We start from the raw sequence: 19,315 nt of genomic DNA on the forward strand, positions 1-19,315 counted from the left end.
ATAGAGGAAGAGAAACAGGTTAATTTAAGTTATAAAAGCCAGTGGGACAAGCATAAGATAAGGCTGAGCATTCATAACTAATAAGTCTCCGTGTCATGATTTGGGGGCTGGCAGTCCGAGAAAGCCTGCTACAACATGCTATAAAGAAGTCGAAGGGGGCCGGGCGGTGGTGGCGCACTCGGGAGGCAGAGCCAGGCGGATCTCTGTGAGTTCGAGGCCAGCCTGGACTACCAAGTGAGTTCCAGGAAAGGCGCAAAGCTACACAGAGAAACCCTGTCTCGAAAAACCAAAAAAAAAAAAAAAAAAAAGAAGTCGAAGGGAATCTCCAGGGCAATGGGGAGGGAGGCTGGAGGACAGCTAGTTCAAACGCAGTTTAAGTAGATTCGAATAGGTCAGTGGCTTCAGAAAGGATATCTACAAGAACTAAAGCAGGCGGGTATCTGGTCTGTCTAAGCGTTTCTGGATTGAAATGGATCAGAGCCTGGAAAAGTGAGCAAAAGGAGACGAAAAGGCTCTGGAAAAACAAAATGTATATAAAGGACCATGCAGCATGAATTTTTTTTTTAAGATTTATTTATTTATTGTATATATAATGCTCTGTTTGCATGTATACCTGCAGGCCAGAAGAGGGCGTCAGATCTCATTACAGATGGTTGTGAGCCACCATGTGGTTGCTGGGAATTGAACTCAGGACCTCTGGAAGAACAGCCAGTGCTCTTAACCTCTGAGCCATCTCTCCATCCCCGAATCTTTTTTTTTTTAAGCACATTTTTTACTTAAAAAATTTTTTTATTCATTTTACATACCAACCACAGATTCCTCTCTCATCCTTCCTAGCATGAATCTTAAAGAGTCTTATTAATAAAATCAAACCTGGAGCCAGGTATTGGGGTGAATGCTGGAAGACCAGAGAAGCAGAACAAGCCACAGCTTCCTCACCTCAACAGTTCCTCAGCTGATCCTGTTTCCTCAGACTGGAAGCTTCTGTGTCCTCGTGCCAGAAGGCTAGGATTAAAGGTGTGAGTGCCACCATTTTCTAGCCTCTGTATCTAGTGACTGTTCCGTTCTCTGACCCCAGATAAGCTTATTAGGGTGCAAAATATTTGGGGGAACACAATACCACCACAGGACCAGGAATGGCTGTGCACTCAGGAGACTGAGACAGGAGAATCATGAATTCAAGACCAGGCTAGCCAAGGCTACACAGAGAAACCCTGTCTCAAAATACAAACAAACAAACAAAAAAACAAATAATGTCTTCATGTCTATAACTACCTTCTTTGTCCTTGTATACCACCAGTTTTCTATTTCTTTCTCTTTTTAAATTAAAGGTCCTGGGTTTCATCTCTAGTGACATAAATAAATAAATAAATAAACAAACAAATAAATAAATAAATGCAAGAACAAGTAATATAAACTTTTAAAAATGCCGGGCAGTGGTGGCACATGCCTTTAATCCCAGCACTTGGGAGGCAGAAGCAGGTGGATCTCTGTGAGTTTGAGACCAGCCTGGTCTAGAGAGTGAGATCCAGGACAGGCTCCACAGAGAAACCCTGTCTCCAAAAAACAAAAACAAACAAACAACATATATGTGTGTGTGTGTGTGTGTGTGTGTGTGTAGGCAACTGTCATGTGTGGTCATATTTTATGTATGCTCTAACAAATAAAGCTTGCCTGAAGATCAGAGGGCAAAGCCAGCCACTTGTCAACCACAGAGGCCAGGTGGTAATGGCACACACCTTTAATTCCCGTACTTAGGATCTCAAGCCTTTGCTCCCAGTACTTGGGAGGCACACACCTTTAATCCCAGTACTTGGGAGGCACACACCTTTAATCCCAGCACTTGGGATCACACACCTTTAATCCCAGCACTAGGAGATTGAGACAGGAAGTGATATGGCTGGGCAGAGAAAGGAGTATAAGGTGGGAGGGGACAGGAGCTCAGTCTTTTTCGGCTAAGGAGTTGGTGAGGTGAGAGATGGCTGTGGCTTGTTCCTTTGTCTCTCTGATCTTTCAGCATTTACCCTGATATCTGTCTCCGGGTTTTTATTGACACTAATTAGGATTTGAGCTACAGTCATGGGTAAAAGATGATATTTGAAGAAAATCAGGAGCTTCCAAACTGGCCCACTGAGGTCAGGGTAAGGACAGAGTGTGCCCAGGTGACTAGCAGAATGGAACTGAAGAGCATTCTATTCGTGCTCTTTATAGTTCTGGAAGCCAACTATATCCCTTTCATCCTTTGTTTGTTTGTTTGAGACAAAGTTCTCACTATGAAGCTCTGGCTGGCCTGAAACTCACATTGTAGACCAGGCTGGCCTAGAACTCAGGAAGATCTACCTGCTTCTGCCTCTCAGGTGCTGGTATTAAAGGTGTGCACCACCACACCCTGCTGTCCCCTTCCATGGGATACCATGCTCCAGCACTGACCCAGGGCCTGCTTCCATCAGGCCAAAAATAATTGTGGGAGGAATGAATGAATGAACAAGTGAATGAATAAAGCCCTTGAGCCCACGGGCAAAATGTGGTAACAGAAATGGCCTTTCAATACCCAGCACTCCACATGTCTTCAACAGAAACTACTTATCAGCCTTCCGCAGCAACACCAGACTTTTGGCCTGGTGTCCGAAGAGGTTATCTTCCTGGAGAGGGAGGAGGAGAACCCACCAGGGCTCACTTTATCACCCAGAAGGGGAGACACAGTCCCTGTGCCTCTCACTTCCCGTCCCCAGGATCTCTGCAGCAACACCCTGTAGCAGGCTGTCTTTTGGGCCACCAACCAGCTCCCAAGTCGTGACATGGAGACTTATTACTAGTTATGAATGCTCAGCCTTAACTTGTGCTTGTCCCACTAGCTCTTACAACTTAAATTAACTTGTTTTTCTTCATCTACATCTGCCTCAGGGCTTTTTACCTTTCTTTCACTCTATATGTCCTACTCAGCGTCTGGCTGGTTGGTGGCTGCCTGGCCACCAACAGGCATCTATCTCCCTCTCCTCCCCCCTTGCTCCCCTTCTAGATCTCTTTCCTCAAGAGCCTAGCTTCCTCCTCCTATTTATTCTCTCTGCCTGCCTATAGGAATGACCTCAAACCTTTTCTAGCTTCAAAGTAGAAAGAAAAGTGGCAGGAAGTCTCACTCCTGAAGGGGAGAAGATGGATGGTAATATTCACATCTACAGAACTGATGTTATCTAAAGAAGGTAAACCATTGAGTCCCAGTCAAGTGCGGCTGGGGAATAACCTACAACAGAGACATGGTGTGAACCACTGCTACCAAGTGAACGGATGGCCTTCATGTCATCACAGGAAGGAAGCTCATATGCACTGCTAAGAAGAAAAGAGAGAATGCAATGAATGTGCTGTAGTAAAAATTGTGCAAAAGAGTTCGAGGCCAGCCTGGTCTACAGAGCAAGTTCCAGGACAGCCAGAGCTACACAGAGAAACCTTGTCTCAAAAACAAAAGAAAAAAAAAACCACACAAACAAACAAGAACAAATTTGCAAAAGAAACACACACACACACACACACACACACACACACACACACACATGCTGGTGGTGGTAGCGCACACCTTTAATCCCAGCACTCGGGAGGCAGAGACAAGCGGATCTCTGTGAGTTCGAGGCCAGCCTGGGCTACAGAGCAAGATCCAGGACAGGCTCCAAATCTACACAGAGAAACCATGTCTCGAAAAAACAAAAACAAAAAACAAAATAAAAAAAGAAATATACATATATGTATTTATTTTCTTGAGAATTAAGTAGCAAGGTTACCACAAAAGGCTACACATGTTGGAATCAGTGAGCATCACATGCCTGTGGTTATAGCTCAGTTGGTAGAGTGCTTGCTTACCATGTGCAAAGTGCAGAGGGTTGAACTGGCACCATCAGGCAGTATTAGTGCTTGTGGTGACTTGGTGAGTCAGGGATATCACTACTGTTTTAATCTACCATAGTAACATTAGGCATGTAATGTTAGTTAGAAGACAAATAAGCATTGTTGTTTTTTAATCTGTCTCTCTCTGTGCCTGTTCTGGTGCATGTGTATGTGTGTGCACAATATAGAGTTCAGATGGAACTTGGGGTATCGTTTTCAGAAGTACCATCCACCTCCCTTGAGGCAGGGTTTCTCACTGGTTTGGAGCTTACAAAGTAGCCTAAACCAACTGGACAGTGTGCCCCAGGGGTCGGCCTGTCTCTGCCTGCCTAGCCCCGGGATTACAGGGATATGCCACCACGTGGGTTCTGGGGATTGATCTCAGGTCCTCAGTAAAGCACATGCATGTATCACACACACACACACACACACACACACACACACACACACACACACACACACACGAAAATGTATGTGCAAGAGTGTTATGAATGGGCTGGCAGTAGTGGCGCAAGCCTTTAATTCCAGCACTCAGGAGGCAGAGCCAGGTGAATCTCTGTGAGTTCAAGGCCAGCCTGGTCTACAAAGTGAGCTCCAGGACAGGCACCAAAACTACACAGAGAAACCCTGTCTTGAAAAACAAACAACAACAAGAACAACAACAAAATGGGTGTTACGAATGGATAACATCATACAAACTGACATCAAGACAGTAGATTCTACCATGACCAAAGCCTTTTATTTATTTATTTATTTATTTATTTATTTATTTATTTATTTATTTATTTTTGAGACAAGGTCTTACACTATATAGCTCTGCTGGCCTGGAACTTGCTCTGTAAACCAGAATAACCTTAAATGTACAGAAATCCACTTGCCTTTGCTGCCCCAGTGCTGGGATTAAAGGTATGACCACAATGCCTGGCTTGGGCCAAGAATGAAGTCATCACCTAATCCAAGGATTCCTTGAAACTATTGGTGATGACTATGGTGATATCATTTATTTTATTTATTTTTTTGTTTTTGTTTTTTGAGACAAAGTTTCTCTGTGTAGTTGAAGCCTATCCTGGAACTCACTCTGTAGCCCAGGCTGGCCTCTAACTCACAGATCTGCCTGCCTGTGCCTCCCAAGTGCTGGGAATAAAGGCATGTGCCACCACCGCCTGGCCTCATATTTCTTTATTAGATATTTAAAATTTTTTTGTTGTTGTTGTTTGTTTTTTTGTTGTTATTTGGTTTTTTGTTGTTGTTTTGTTTTTCAAGACAGGGTTTCTCTCTGTAGCCATGGCTGTCCTGGAACTCACAGAGATCCTCCTGCCTCTGCCTCCCAAGTGCTGGGATTAAAGACATACACCACCACTGCCTGGCTAAGATTTTTTTTTTTAATGTATACACGTGTTTTGTCTGTGCACCACATATGTGTAGTGCCCTAGGAGTCTAGAAGAGGGCTTTAGATTTCCTGGAACTAGAGTTACAGATGGTCATGAGCTGCCACGTGGGTGTTGGTAACTGAACTCAGGTCCTCTGAAAGAGCAGACGATGCTCTTAACCACTGAACCATCTCTCCAGCCCTTTGTTAGACTTTTATAGGGTCTATCTTCTTCTTTCTTTCTTTTTTTTTTTTTGGTTTTTTGAGACAGGTTTTCTCCGTGTAGTTTTGGTGCCTTTCCTGGATCTTGCTCTGTAGACCAGGCTGGTCTTGAACTCACAGAGATCCACCTGGCTCTGCCTCCCTAGTGCTGGGATTAAAGGCATGTGCCACCACTTCCCTGCAGGTCTATCTTCTTAGAAACACAAAATACCTTAGACTCTCCCTGAGAATTCACTGAGAAGTTCAGCTTCTTCCATTGAAGCAGATGTTGATGCGTTAGTTTCCCAAAGCTCAAACATCTCCCTGGTCTATATTGCCATCTTTTCTGATACCTTTTTTGTTTTGCTTTTAGGATTTTATTTATTTTATTCATTCATTTTTATTTTATGTGCATTTTGCACATATTTTATTTTGCCTGCAAGTACATTTTTGTGAGGGTGTCAAGTCCCCTGGAACCTGAGTTACAGACAGTTGTGAACCACCATGTGGTTGCTGGGAATTGAACCTGGGTCCTCTGGAAGAGCAGCCAGTGCTCTTAACCACCGAGCCATCTCTCCAGCCCTGTTTTTAGGATTTATATTTTACTTATGTGGTTGTGTATGTGTGTGTGCACATGTATGTGCCGTGCCTGCAGAAGTCAGAAGAGAGCACAGGTACTGGGAACTGAACTCTTCGGCAAGAGCAAGACCAGTTTTTGATTGCTGACCCGTTTTTTCCAGCCCCTTTTGTTTCTTCAAGTCAGGGTCTCATGCCTCTCAGGCTGGCCTCAAAAAGTCTTGGAGGATGGCCTGGAACTTCTGATCCTCTGACCTCTACCATGGGTATTCTATACCATTCCAGGTTTATGAGGTTCTGGGGATCAAACCCAGGGCCTCAGGTATGCTATGCACACACTCTACCAGCCGGACTACATCCCCAGGCCTCTTTTACTTTTATACTAAAAAATTAAAATTAAAAAAACCCAAGAAATAAAGGAAGTTTTATTACTTAGATATGTTCATTTTCCTTATTAGTGGTCATAAACTTTGGACATGCTGTCACTTTAAGGAGGCTGTGAACAGGATCTGTACAGTTAGAATTAGTATGTGAGGACTTTTTTCTCACCTGTGATGGTCTTTGTCACAGGTTTGTTTATTTATAGAGGTCTTAACTGAAGGCCGGAGAAACCAAAAGGCTGGATACCCCGTCTGAGGGCCTCACTGCGCCAATGGTGGCAGAATGCAGGTGTGGCTGTGTATTAGAGCTTGTTAGAAATGCACACACATCCCAAACCTGACAAGTTCAAAGCTGCTCTTTAAGAAAATTCCCAGTCTCAAAGAACAACAGAAAGCCTGAATCCCCAAGGGTCCAGGCTTCTGCTCATGTTGTAACCGAGCTGAGGTTCATGGCTTGCGGTAGGTTGGGCAGCTGGAGGGGTTGATCTCAGAACTCGGATATTAAATTGCAGCCAAAGCAGGGAAGGTTACTGCAACAAAGGGGACATTGCTTGGGGCCTGCTGTCTCCCGAGGGAGAGGCCAAGGGGCTGACGCCATGACAATTTTTTCTTTGTTTCCATGTGTGGTGCTGGGGATCATGCCCAAGACTTCTCGTTCTACCACTGAGCTCTATTCTCAACCCCACCAAGAATTTAGAAGTCTTATTGACACCTTTCAACAAAGTGGAGGAAAGGGCAGGACCCCGACTTTTAACTCAGTTGGAACGTGCATGATTTGGAAAGTTTAAGAACATGTAGAACGTCATACTAGTAGGACACGAAGGAAACTGTGGAATATTATTTATTTTATATTTACTTGTGTGTGTACATTTGTCTGTGTGAGGGTGTCGGATCCCCTGCAAGAGGATTACAGACAGCAGCGAGCTGCCACGTGGGTGCTGGGAATTGAACCCAGGTCCTCTGGAAGAGCAGCCAGGGCTCTTAATCACTGCATCATCTCTCCAGCCCCCATGGAATATTATTTTAACTGGGCAAAGATGTGTTACATTTGTTTATGCTGCAGACTATTACTTTAACTGTGTAAAGGCGTGTTACATTTGTTTATGCTGCATTTGTTTAACAATGTAAAGATGTGTTGCCGTTTCACCTTGCCTGCCTGCCGAAGGCACCTGCTTGGGCTAAGAAAAAGCTGAACAGCCAATAGCTAGGCAGAGAATAAATAGGAAGAGAAATCTAGGCTACAGGAGAAAGAGGAGAAAGAAGGACAGGCCCAGGGCAAGAAGTCAAGCAGCTGCCAGCCAGCCAGCCATAGAGACAGCAAGAAAGTAAGAAAAGGTAAAAAGCCCTGATGCAAAAGGTAGATGAAGAGAAACGGGTTAATTTAAGTTAAAAGAGCTAGCCAGAAATGGCCTTTTAAGCAAGGCCGAGCATTGAAAACTAGTAATAAGTCTCTGTGTCGTGATTTGGGAGCTCGTTGGTGGCCCAAAAGATAAAGCCTGGTACAGAAACCTGTTGACACTGGACTCACTCATGAAATTTTTTTTTTCCAACCCTGGGTTTCTCTGTGTAGTGTTAGAGCCTGTTCTGGAACTCACTCTGTAGACCAGGCTGGCCTTGGACTCACAGAGATCCTCCTGCCTCTGCCTCCTGAGTGCTGGGATTAAAGGTATGCACCACCGCCAGGCTCATGGAACTTGTTTAAGAATTTGTGATTAGGGCTAGATAGATGGCTAAGAACGCTTGCTGCTCTTCCAGGAGATACAAGTTCAGTTCCCAGCACCCTTGTTAATGGGATCACAATAGCCTGCAACTCCAGCTCCAGGAGATCTGAAGCCCTCTTCTGCATACATGTGGCGTACACTCACAAACACAAATAAAAACTTAAAATCTCTTTAAATTGGACAGTAGGATGTGATGTATATCTTTAATCCCAGCACTCAGGAAGCAGAGAAAAGCTGATCTCTGTGAGTTCCAGGCAAACCAGGGCTACATAGTAAGACTGTCTCAGAAAAAACAAAACCAAACAACAACAAAGAAGCCATTCCACAAATAGAAATGTAATTACAACAAAAATCTTTTTTGGGTTGAGATCTGAGAACACATTTTGGGCCCATCGTTCCCATCACAATCTAAGAAGACGTCCCAGGCCAAGCAGTGGTGGCTCAGGCCTTTAGCACTCGGGAGGCATGCGGTCTGAGTTCAAGGCCAGCCTAGTCTACAGAGTGAGTTCCAGGACAGCCAGGGCTACTCGGAGAAACCCTGCCTCGAGCATTCCCCCCCCCCCAAAAAAAAAATATAATCCAGGACAGTATCCCAGAATTTGACAAAGTCATATTCATTCTCAAAGACACTGCTTTGGCAAAGCCCTCTCAGATTACCAGGATTATACATTTCCAAACTGGATTTAGTGGTATTCCACTTTCTTTACCCTTTAGGACCTCCTCATTTTGGTGAGTTTAACTGGTGAAGTCCAGATCTTTTACTAGGCAGCCGCTTTGATTATTAGCATTTACTGCACCCCGAAAATGGCCACAATCTCTTGCACACCATGGGACTGGACTGCCAATTTCAAACCTCTCCTCTACTGCGTAGGCTGACCTAGTAGGATTCGAACTCTTACACCCCCGCCAACAGAAGCACGTGGAAGCCCAGGATGGACCCTACACCGCTGAGCGGTACCCACGCCTCTCGCCTTGGCCGTCTAGAAGCCAACGGCGCTGAGCAGATACGTGGGTTGGGACACGGCACTGGGTCGGGGGACACTGCGCAACCAGGGCTACAGTAGGCCCCGCCCGGCCCCCGGCTGGAAGCACCCCGCGGAGCCAGGGGAGGGGCACGTGCAGCTTGTCCAGCAGGCGCCCGCTCCTCGCCGCCTGGCACTCACCACCCGCCCGCACACAAAGCCCGCTTGGCGAGCTCGGCGCTCGGCTCCTCAGGCCTGTGCGGCTGCGCTCCGCCCGCGGCGTCCAGGTTGGGCGCCAGGCCGGGGCAGGCAGCAGGCGTCGAGCGGCGGAGCGCATCGAACCGCCGCGGGCGGGAGCGCGAAGGGGAGGAGTGGGCCGCGGGGAGGGGGGGTGGAGGAAGCGGCCTCGCGCTGAGGAGGGAGCAATTGAATTTCAAACACAAACAACCGCACGAGCGCGCCCCGAGCCGAGCGTTGCCCACCGCGCCCGCCCCGTCCGAGCGGCGAGCGGGCGCAGACGCCGTGGCGGCTCCGGAGCTCGCGCCGGGGGCCACCATCGAGGCGGGGGCCGCGCGAGGGCCGGAGCGCAGCGGCGCCACAACCGCCGCACGCGCAAACTTGGGCTCGCGCTTCCCGGCCCGGCGCGGAGCCCGGGGCGCCCGCGGCCCCGCCATGTCGCGATCCAACCGGCAGAAGGAGTACAAATGCGGGGACCTGGTGTTCGCGAAGATGAAGGGATACCCACACTGGCCGGCCCGGGTGAGCAGTCGGGCCATCGCGGGCCCTGGTGCGGTTGCATAACGCTCGGGAGAGCACGGTCGCCGGGCGCGGAGCGGGCGCAGCGGCAGGGGCATCGGGGCCTGCTCGCCTTGTCGGAGCCCACCGCCGCTTACATAACGGAGGCGGCGGGGGCCGGCCCCCGGCGGGCGGCGCCGCGTGCCCGGTCGGCCCGCAACCCTCCCTACCGGCCGAGGCTTTGGGCGCACGGTCGGGGAGCGGCCCGGTGATGGGTCGCTGCTTCTGCCGCGCCTCCCAACCCCTTCCGGGAGCCCCGTTTGAGCACCGAGTCTCCATTGATAGTTGCCTCCAGTTCAGATTCCTCTGGCTGGACAAACGGTTGTGAAGGGTCTCAGTCCACAGAGGGTTAAGTGGGGGGTAGAGCTGGCGTCTAGCAAACTTTCTTGGGAGAGTATTTTGTAGGAAGTCTGAAGTTGGGAGGGTCGTGGAGGGATTGGGGGGGGGAGACTTAAGATGGTCTGCCTGGCTGGGGTAACTCTGCCACAACCCGTTAGCCCTCAGCTCTACGAGGACATCCCTCCATATGCCACCAGCTCAGATTTGGAACTGGAGGCAGCAGGGCCCCGTGTGCTTGGGAAATGCAGTACAGATCACCTTAGTGAGGCGGGGGATTGTTGGGAGACGGAGTTGCCTCGGCATCCCACCAGTGAGCCTCTTCGGCCAAGAGGGCCCGTGTCAGCCATGTGGTTGTTGTAACCCGCCAACAGAAGGGCCTTCCCATTCCAGCACCTGGCCAGGTGGGAGGGTGGGGCCGAAAGCCTGGATGTGTTTGTCATCTTTCCTCCAAGGAAAAGGTTAAGTGAGTGTGTGGGTGCTTCTGGCAACTTTTCACAGTGAGTGTAGAGGGGCCCTTGGTACTGGGTGAGGGCATGACTCAGCCCCTTAGGGTGTGGGACTTGTGTAAAGTGAAATCTAGGGCAGAAAGACCTGAAGGAGGGGTCCCGAGCAGGATTGCCTTAAGGCTTTGGCTTTTCCAGTATGGCTGACTGTTCATCTGGCTCAGTACTACTCTGAGCCTGGGAAGTTCCTCCATGCTCTCTTGGTTGCTCTTCAGGGTTTCGGGCCAAATGGATCATTGAGAAAACCCAAGTAGCCCTCCATACTGTCTCCTCCCTCCCAAGGAGTGTGTCCAATCCCACTTGCCCCAGCTTCTTGCTCTCTGAAGCTTTCAATTGGGTCAAATGAGGCCTGGCCTCTGGCTTGGGAGTGGAGTGCAGAGAGAAGCCAGACTCTCCAGAGCCTTAGAAGGGCCTCAAGGGCCTGACTGAAGCTAGGCAGTGTGTGTGTCATGTGAACGCTCATGTACTTTACCCTGCACCCTCGGATCCACTGGGTTCTTGGTCCAGATGCCGAGGCATTAATGGTCAGGGCAAGTATTGAACCCAGGTCTCTACTGCTTCTCCTTGGTGGGGATGAGACAAAGTTCAATGGTAAGCTATGTCCGAAGAAGGAGAAATAGTTATGAAACAGGGATTTTGGGATCTTCTGGTATCTTATTCCCTGAGACCTATTGCCCCATGAGAGAGCCCCTCTGATTTCTGGTGGCCTTTGGATAGAAGACACCTTGGAGCAGGGATACCATCCATTTCTTTTCATTATGAACTTCCAGGACAGAAGGGGAGCACAGAGAGTCATTTTCTTTCTCTATTGAGGCCTGGATCTTTGAGATACAGTTGTGAATGGGTCTCAAAGAGATATGCACCCCAACACTTGGCCTGGCTTGGTTGTGACACTTAGGGGAGGGGTACACCCAGGGCTATCACCTCTCCAAGACATTCCCCTTGGCTCCCAAAGGACAGAACTGAGTCTTTGTCCTCCCCACCCCCAACCCCATAGAACCTGTCTTAGCTCTTCCTGAGTTGGAGTCTGAAGCCTGCCTGATGGCTGACTGCTCCAGGGTGTAACCAGAATCTTCGGTCACGATGCAGGCCACCACGTGCACCTTGTTTCCTCAGTTGCTACTTCTGGGGACATGGGTGACTGAGAAAAGACTGAAAGGGCCCAGAGTTTGAGATTGAAGTCATAGGGGTCACATGGTAGCAGGGCCTGGCTGGAAGAATGTGTTAGGATCCCATCTTCCCTTCTTCCCTCTTCCTGCCTAACTTCCTGGAGGATCTGCAGGCACTTAACAAGGAACCACCCAAGCCCTGAGATCCCCCACCCTCACCCTGAGTGCCTTTCTCCTCTCTCCCAGTCCTGGAGAAGCTCCTGAGTAGCCTAGAGTCTCCCTCCATTTCTCCTGTTTCTTTTTCCTTTTCTGACTTGGGCTTGCCACACTTCCCAGCCCAGTTGTCTGAGATGCCTGCTGTCCTGGACATTCTGGTTCCCCTAGGTCAAGTCAGCCAGGCCCTGGGTGTGGTGGTCAGCTAGTATGTTCTTAGCTATGCTCAGCCTTCCTAAATGCCCGAGGATCTTGGACCTGCTTGTGCTCTGAGGGCCGTGGGCATAGTGTTCAGTTCTCTCTGCTCCTCTGAACCCTGCAAATGACTTCAAAGGCCTCTGGCCTGGACTGAGTGGGATTTCTGATGCTTGGGGCCTGTCTGATGGAGGCGGGCAAATGCAGAGGAGTGGGCCGCAATGGTTAAGAAGTTTCAGAATCCTTCCAGTTGGCTAGAGGAGGAAGTGTGGTAGGGTCCCCAACATGTCTGGCCCCACCCTGACTTACTTTCCTTTGACTCACTGACTTTAGTCACAGTGTGGATATAAAGTCACCACCTGGGAGACAGATTCAGGACAGACTCAATAGCCTCACTCACTGTGGAAGAACCGCCCATCACATCCAAGTTCCAGGAAAGAGTTCCTTTGTAGCTGGAGGGGTGGGGGTGCTGCCACTGAAGTGATTTCTCCTCTTTTGTGGGGGGAGGGGCTGGAAATGCTGTTGAGCAGAAAGCACTCCCATCCCCCAACCCTACCTGTTACACCTACATAAAATGGTTAGGGTTAAGGTTGGGGAATGAGCCTCTTAAGGAAGAGGCCCATCTGTTCTCATTCCTCCACACCCAACCTTTATGTAGCTGGGAGTTGGCAGGACTGATGGAGTTGGTATGTCTCATTCCATCCAGTCTTGTTTCTGGGACTGGGCAGCTAGAGGCTTCCTGGGTCCCCTGGCACACGATTTAGACTCTGCCTGTTGTTTGCTCTCCTTGGGAAGCTGGGGTGTCCAGTTTCAGTCCGTTCTTGGAGAGCCCCGACCCTCCTAACCCTTCCTCTACCCCTCTTTCTTTTGGAGTCTCCTCTCTTCCCGTTCATTAAACGTGAGTTACCAGACTGGAAGCACAGTAATGCCCTGGCTTGGGTATAGGTACTTCTCCAGCACTTCAGCTTGGACACCCCGGACCCCTTCCGGGCATAGGTGTCAGGCCTTTGAGAGAGCCTTTGCTACCGTCATCCTTTGCTAGTCTCCTGGGATCTCTTAAGCCCTGGAGACAGTCTGTCTCTCTGTCTCCTCGGTCTCTCTCTTTTTTGTTGTTGCTAACCCCCTCTGAGAAGAGGGAGGGGGACTGATATCCAGAGGCAGGTATCCTGTCCAGCTCCTCCCCTGTCCCCACCCCTTAGAACATGCGCCCCGCCTTGCCTTCCCCTCCACCCCCCAGTCCTAGTTTGGTTTCACATACAGCCTAAAACCTGCGTGCCAGATTACGGGCCTGGGGGGTGGGGTGCGTGTTTAGTATCCCCTCCTCCCCAATCCTGGATGGAAGGCCTGGGGGGAGGGGTGGTCACATTCCTGGTTGCTGAGTGGCCCCGGGGGGAGGGGTTGAGTTGTCATAGTGATGGGGATCACGGTTGTGGGGGAACTGCATGCCTTTCCACCAGGTTCCCACACCCCAGCATCTCCTGATTGTTGGGCTGGGCCTAGTTTGAGTTGTGCCTTCCTAGGGGGAGGGGCTGGACCGAAGTCCCCAGAGGCCACGGGGCAAGGGGGAGGGGCCTAGCGGCCTAAAGACTTCCAAGTCTAGGGCAAGACGCTCTTCCGAGGCGTGCCCACTCGGCTCATTCTAGTCACTCAGCCTCCCTGTCTCCCTAGTCTCCGAGATGCACCCTCTTCTCTAATCACTGCCTTGTCCTGTCTCTTGGGTTTGGGTCTGCAGCCCAGTCAACATGGCCACCTGGCCTCTGGGAGGAGGGCGGGCATCTGGGGTTGTTGCAAGGATTGCTGGGAGTTGTAGTCCCCTGTGCCAACAGCTTGGCTTGGCCTGGGCTTCCAAGACTTAACCTGAGACTGGCCAACTGTCCTCGCTTGTTGTCAAACTTGACCTTAGACTTCAGCACTTACTGCCTTTACTGCAGAATGCCTCCAGGGTCATAGGGCAAGGGATTTCCTCAAGAAATTAGGCTGAGATTGAAAAGATGTCTTGCTGATTAAGAGCACTGGCTGCTCTTCCATAAGGACCCGGGCTTCTATTCCCATCTACATGGTAGCTCACAAAAACCTGTGCTCCAGTCTCAGGGGATCTGACACCCTCTTCTGGTGTCCTTAGGTATTCATGAGGTACACAGAAACAACATTTGGAGAAAACATCAATACACAAAAAAATAAATACATATATATGATACACATACACACACACACACACACACACACACACACACACACACACATTGGTTTTTTGAGACAGGGTTTCTCTGTCCTGGAACTCACTTTGTAGACCAGGTTGGCCTCAAACTCACTGAGATCCGCCTGCCTCCATCTCCCAAGTGCTGGCATTAAAGGAGTGTGCCACCACTGCTGGGCAATAAATGATTTTTTTTTTTTTTTTTAAGAAATTTAGAGCTGGATGGTGGTGGCACAGAATTTTAATTCCAGCATTCTGGAGGCAGAGGCAGGTGGATCTCTGTTAGTGCGAGGCCAGCCTGATCTATACAGAGCTAGTTCCAGGACAGCCTGGCTACACAAAGAAACTGTCTCAAAAACAAAACAAAAACCAAAAAAAGGAAAGTAATTGGGCTTGAATTCTGGTCCTTATTATAATGTGCCATGTTTTTCTTGGGAAGGGCATTCTTTTCTGCACTCAGTCTCCCCATCTGTGAAAAAGGTTTGACTTACTTTATTAGCTTTCAAAGTTTTCAGACTTATTTTAGCTGGCTTTCAAGGCCAGCTTGGTCTACAGAGTCAGTTACGTAACGGCCCTGGAGGAAGGGGGGGTTCCGACTTTGTCATTGAGAGAGGTGGGCTGTGATCATGAGAAAGCATTGGAAGAGCTGAGATGCTTTGATTGACATTTCATAATTGGAGGTGGGTATGCTGGCATGTCAGGAGGCGAGGTAGGAGGATCTTGAGTTGGAGGCCAGCCTGGGCTACATAGCAAGGCACTGTGTCAAAATAAAAAAAGTGACAGTATTGGGCTTGAGGGTGGCAGAGGTAATGGCACTTTGGCCAGGATTGGATATTGGAGAAGATGTTCTTTGGTGAAGGGGAGTGAAGTCGGCCTGGGTTAGGCTTTCCTGTCTAATTTCATTTGGACAAGTTGTACTACTAAGAATGTTTTGCAAATTGGGTAATCTCTGGAGTCCTGGTGTGCCTGGCTTTATACAGATGTCACCTTGCCCCAGAATAAAGGCCTTGGGACTCCAGTTCATATTTTCTCTCCCTTCCTTGCCCTAGATTGATGAGATGCCTGAGGCTGCCGTGAAATCAACAGCCAACAAATACCAAGTCTTTTTCTTTGGGACCCACGAGACGTGAGTGAGGGGCCAGTGGGGGCAGGTGGAACACTGTGGGAACACCATTTTGGGAAAGGGGGGTACTTGTCCGTGTCTGGCGTTTAATTGGGAACAGCTTGGGGCTTGAGAGCACAGTCTCCTATTTCTCACCAGGGCATTCCTGGGCCCCAAAGACCTCTTCCCTTACGAGGAATCCAAGGAGAAGTTTGGCAAGCCCAACAAGAGGAAAGGGTTCAGCGAGGGACTGTGGGAGATCGAGAACAACCCTACAGTCAAGGCCTCTGGCTACCAGGTGAGCAGTTAGTTGCCCCTCCAAGCCCTGGAAAGCAGGTGTATTGTGGGCTTCAGGAACCTTGCCCACAGGCAACGCCTAGTCTTGAGAATCTCAGGGCCTTTGGGGTGGTGGAGACGGGACTTCTTGCCAGAGGGAGCTGGGGGGCGCGGGGTGACTGGGGCAAGAATAGGACATAGGACGGAGGCGGTAAGTAGGGTAAGCCTTTGTTGGGCCCTCATCAGTACGAGGACATAGGCTTCCGAGAGAAGGCTCTCGTGAGCCGGGCAGGACAAGGCGGGAGGGCGGGGGAGCGGGGGTCGTGGGGAACGGGCCCCAGACCCCTTGGGAGAAGCTGACCCGAGGTTTTGCCTCCTGCTCCAGCCCTCCCCCCTCCTGCACAGAGCCCTGCCTGCCCGGCCTGTGGGTTAACCCCAGGGCTAATCCAACAGAGGTGGGTCTCAGAACACCTGTGAGACTGGGCACCTGGGTGGGGGTGGGGGAGAGGCGGGCAAAGAAGGAGCGAGTGTCCAAGGGGGTGGTTGGGGGGGCTAGTCTCTGGTGCCACTCAGCCTCTGATGTCTCCGCCACAGTCCTCCCAGAAAAAGAGTTGTGTGGAAGAGCCCGAGTTGGAGCCGGAAGTCCCCGAGGGCGATGGTGATAAGAAGGGCAATGCCGAGGGTAGCAGTGACGAGGAGGGGAAACTGGTCATCGACGAGCCAACCAAGGAGAAGAACGAGAAGGGGATGCTGAAGCGGAGAGCGGGGGACATGCTCGAGGTAACTGCCAGGTGCCCGCGGCATTTCCCTGAGTCTGAGGTATAAATCCAGTCCGCAGTTTCTGGGAATCCAACTGAGAATGGGACACAGGCCTTCTGGGTAGCAGAGAGTAGCGGGACAGTATCACCCTGGAGAGAGGCATGTAGGCACAGGGAGGTTAGCTGTTGACCTCCTGTTACTAGCCTCAGTGAGGTCCTCTGATCCTCTGCCCAGGACTCCCCTAAACGTCCCAAGGAGTCAGGAGACCATGAAGAGGAGGAGAAGGAGATGGCTACCTTGGAGGGGGAGAGGCCCCTACCAGTAGAGATGGAGAAGAACAGCACCCCCTCTGAGCCAGACTCTGGCCGGGGGCCTCCTCCAGAGGAAGAGGAGGAGGAGGAAGAGGAGGAGGAGGAGGAGGAGGAGGCTGCCAAGGAAGCGGCCGAAGCCCAGGGCGTCAGAGATGATGAGAGGTGAGTGAGCTGCCTTGGCAGTGGGCCTGGAGGGCTCAGCCACTGACGGAGAGGAGGAGGAGGGTGCAGAGGAGGGCCTGCAGTAGTCAGCCTTTCTGGAGGCTGGCTGGGGTAAGAGCAGGCCAAGGCCACACCATTAACCCTTCTCCCTCCAACCCTCCCCTGCAGCCTGTAGCCACCAATGTTTCAAGAGGAGCCCCTGCCCCGTTCCTGCTGCTGTCTGGGTGCTACTGGGGAAACTGGCCATGGCCTGCAAACTGGGAACACTTTTCCCACCCACCCCACTCTCCTCCTTCACTCACTTTCTCGTTTTTAAGCCCACCTCTGGAGATTGGCTTGACCCTCTCCTCCAGGTCCCTGTACCCTAGGACCTGAGTCTGGGCCCTGGGCCCTGGGATGAGAGGGGGCCATTCTATCTCCTTAGACTTGTCTCCTCGGGCTTGTGTTGGGGCCTGGGCTGCTACTTCCACCTCTTGACGCCTCTGCCCTCCTGCAGGCATTCTAGACCTTTGGGCTGGGTTGGGGCAGGAGTGGGCTGATGGACTATGAACTTGAGTGTGGGTTCCTGGGGGGCGTCTCCTGAGATCCTGTCTCTCGCTTCCACGCCTATTTTCCCATCTGCCTAAATTCAAGCTAAGGGGACACTGTGGGAGAGAGGCTCCCGTCCATGAATCCTTGGTGATTTTGAGAGCATTTTTCCCCCCTGACCCCAGGGTTCAAGGAATTGTAGTTTAACATCAAGACTTTGGAGTTTCTACGTTGTTAGGGCCAAGGACCTGGAGAGAGCTTATAATCTGAAGGGTTGACTCATCATTTGCATTGAGTAAATGTCTCTCTTTAGATCTCAGGTCAGAGGATGGGGTAACGTGGGGAGACCCTGCTGCCTTCTTCCCTCTTCCCACAATGCTCAAGGCCAGCCTCTAGTCAGATATATCACCCAGACATAAAGGAAAAGACACATTTTTTAGGAAATGTTTTTAATAAAAGAAAATTGCAAAAAAGGAAAAAAAAAACAACCAGCCTGTTAATCCCAACCCTTTGTGTGCCCCCCACTACTGACCCGGTTCCGAGGTGCACTGGGAGGTTCCCCTTGTGTTGGAGTTGATGACTCTTTGGAGCTGGGGCTTGCTGTTCTTCCAGAGTTGGTCCTCTGGTGGTGTCACACGTCCAGTTTGTAGCCCACTGAATACAGGGAAAAGTGCTCTCCCAGCCTCTTCGGGGCTTATGCCCCCCTCCTTCTCTTGTCTTTACTCCTATCCCTCCCTTGGGCTCTGAAGAAAAATTGCTGACTGTCGCTTTGGAAGTGTAGCTCTGAGAACCATAGACAATTTGAGTTCTAGGAAAATAAAGCCGTTGATTACTATCCTGGATTCCGACTGATTCTTTGGAGTGTCTGGGTAACTGAAGAGGGAAGGGAAACAAGTGATCTCTATCTCCTCCTCCTCGGGTTAAAGGAGGGACCTCATCTCCATTCCCACATAAGGAAGGCTACAGAAACCATACCATCCAGTCTACCCTTGCAAGCATCTGGGAGGGTCCAAAACATTTTCATGAATTTTGTTAGGTATATTTTATGAATGTTTTGCCCACATATATGTGCACCACCTGCAAGCCTGGTACCCGAGGAGGTCAGAAGAGGCCATTGGGTCTCTGGAACTGGAATTAAGGGTGGTTGTGAGTCACTATGTGGGTTCTTCTGGCAACCAAACCCAAGTCCTGTGCAAGAGCAAGAACAGCAACTGCTTGTTGAGCCTTTTCTTCAGCAACTGGTCTAACATATTTTTGAGCCAGGTGTGGTAGCACAAATCTGTATTCTCAGCAGTGGGAAGGCAGGAGGATCACACGGTCAGTGCCAGCCTGGGCTTTATGAAAAAGACTGTGTCTGACACCCCACCCCACCCTGCCCCCCAGCCATGTACACACACACAAACTGACATAAGAAATAGGTTTTAGGGCTGGAGAGATGGCTCAGAGGTTAAGAGCACCGACTGCTCTTCCAGAGGTTCTGAGTTCAATTCTCAGCACCCACATGGTGGCTCACAACCATCTGTAATGAAATCTGGTGCCCTTTTCTGTGTACTATTTAATAAATTTTTTTTTTTTTTTTTTAAAAAGAGGGGCTGGAGAGATGGCTCAGAGGTTAAGAGCACCGACTGCTCTTCCAGAGGTTCTGAGTTCAATTCTCAGCACCCACATGGTGGCTCACAACCATCTGTAATGAAATCTGGTGCCCTTTCTGTGTACTATTTAATAAATTTTTTTTTTTTTT

The 19,315-nt window shown here is 50.1% G+C and overlaps 1 protein-coding gene across 1 annotated transcript; it reads left to right on the top strand.

The window, feature by feature from the left end:
• Window positions 1-9,517: 9,517 nt before the first annotated feature.
• Window positions 9,518-18,409, top strand: Hdgf (heparin binding growth factor). Its single transcript, XM_052731293.1, has 6 exons — window positions 9,518-9,844; window positions 15,486-15,562; window positions 15,698-15,836; window positions 16,409-16,594; window positions 16,808-17,046; window positions 17,215-18,409. Exons 1-6 carry the CDS (start codon window positions 9,758-9,760, stop codon window positions 17,219-17,221), a joined length of 735 nt encoding a protein of 244 aa, XP_052587253.1. The 5' UTR covers window positions 9,518-9,757; the 3' UTR covers window positions 17,222-18,409.
• The last annotated feature ends 906 nt before the right edge of the window (window positions 18,410-19,315 follow it).

The sequence above is a fragment of the Peromyscus californicus genome, unplaced genomic scaffold, assembly GCF_007827085.1.
Source record: "Peromyscus californicus insignis strain IS unplaced genomic scaffold, ASM782708v3 Scaffold_9__1_contigs__length_137607984, whole genome shotgun sequence".
In the NCBI taxonomy this organism is placed as follows: Eukaryota; Metazoa; Chordata; class Mammalia; order Rodentia; family Cricetidae; genus Peromyscus; species Peromyscus californicus.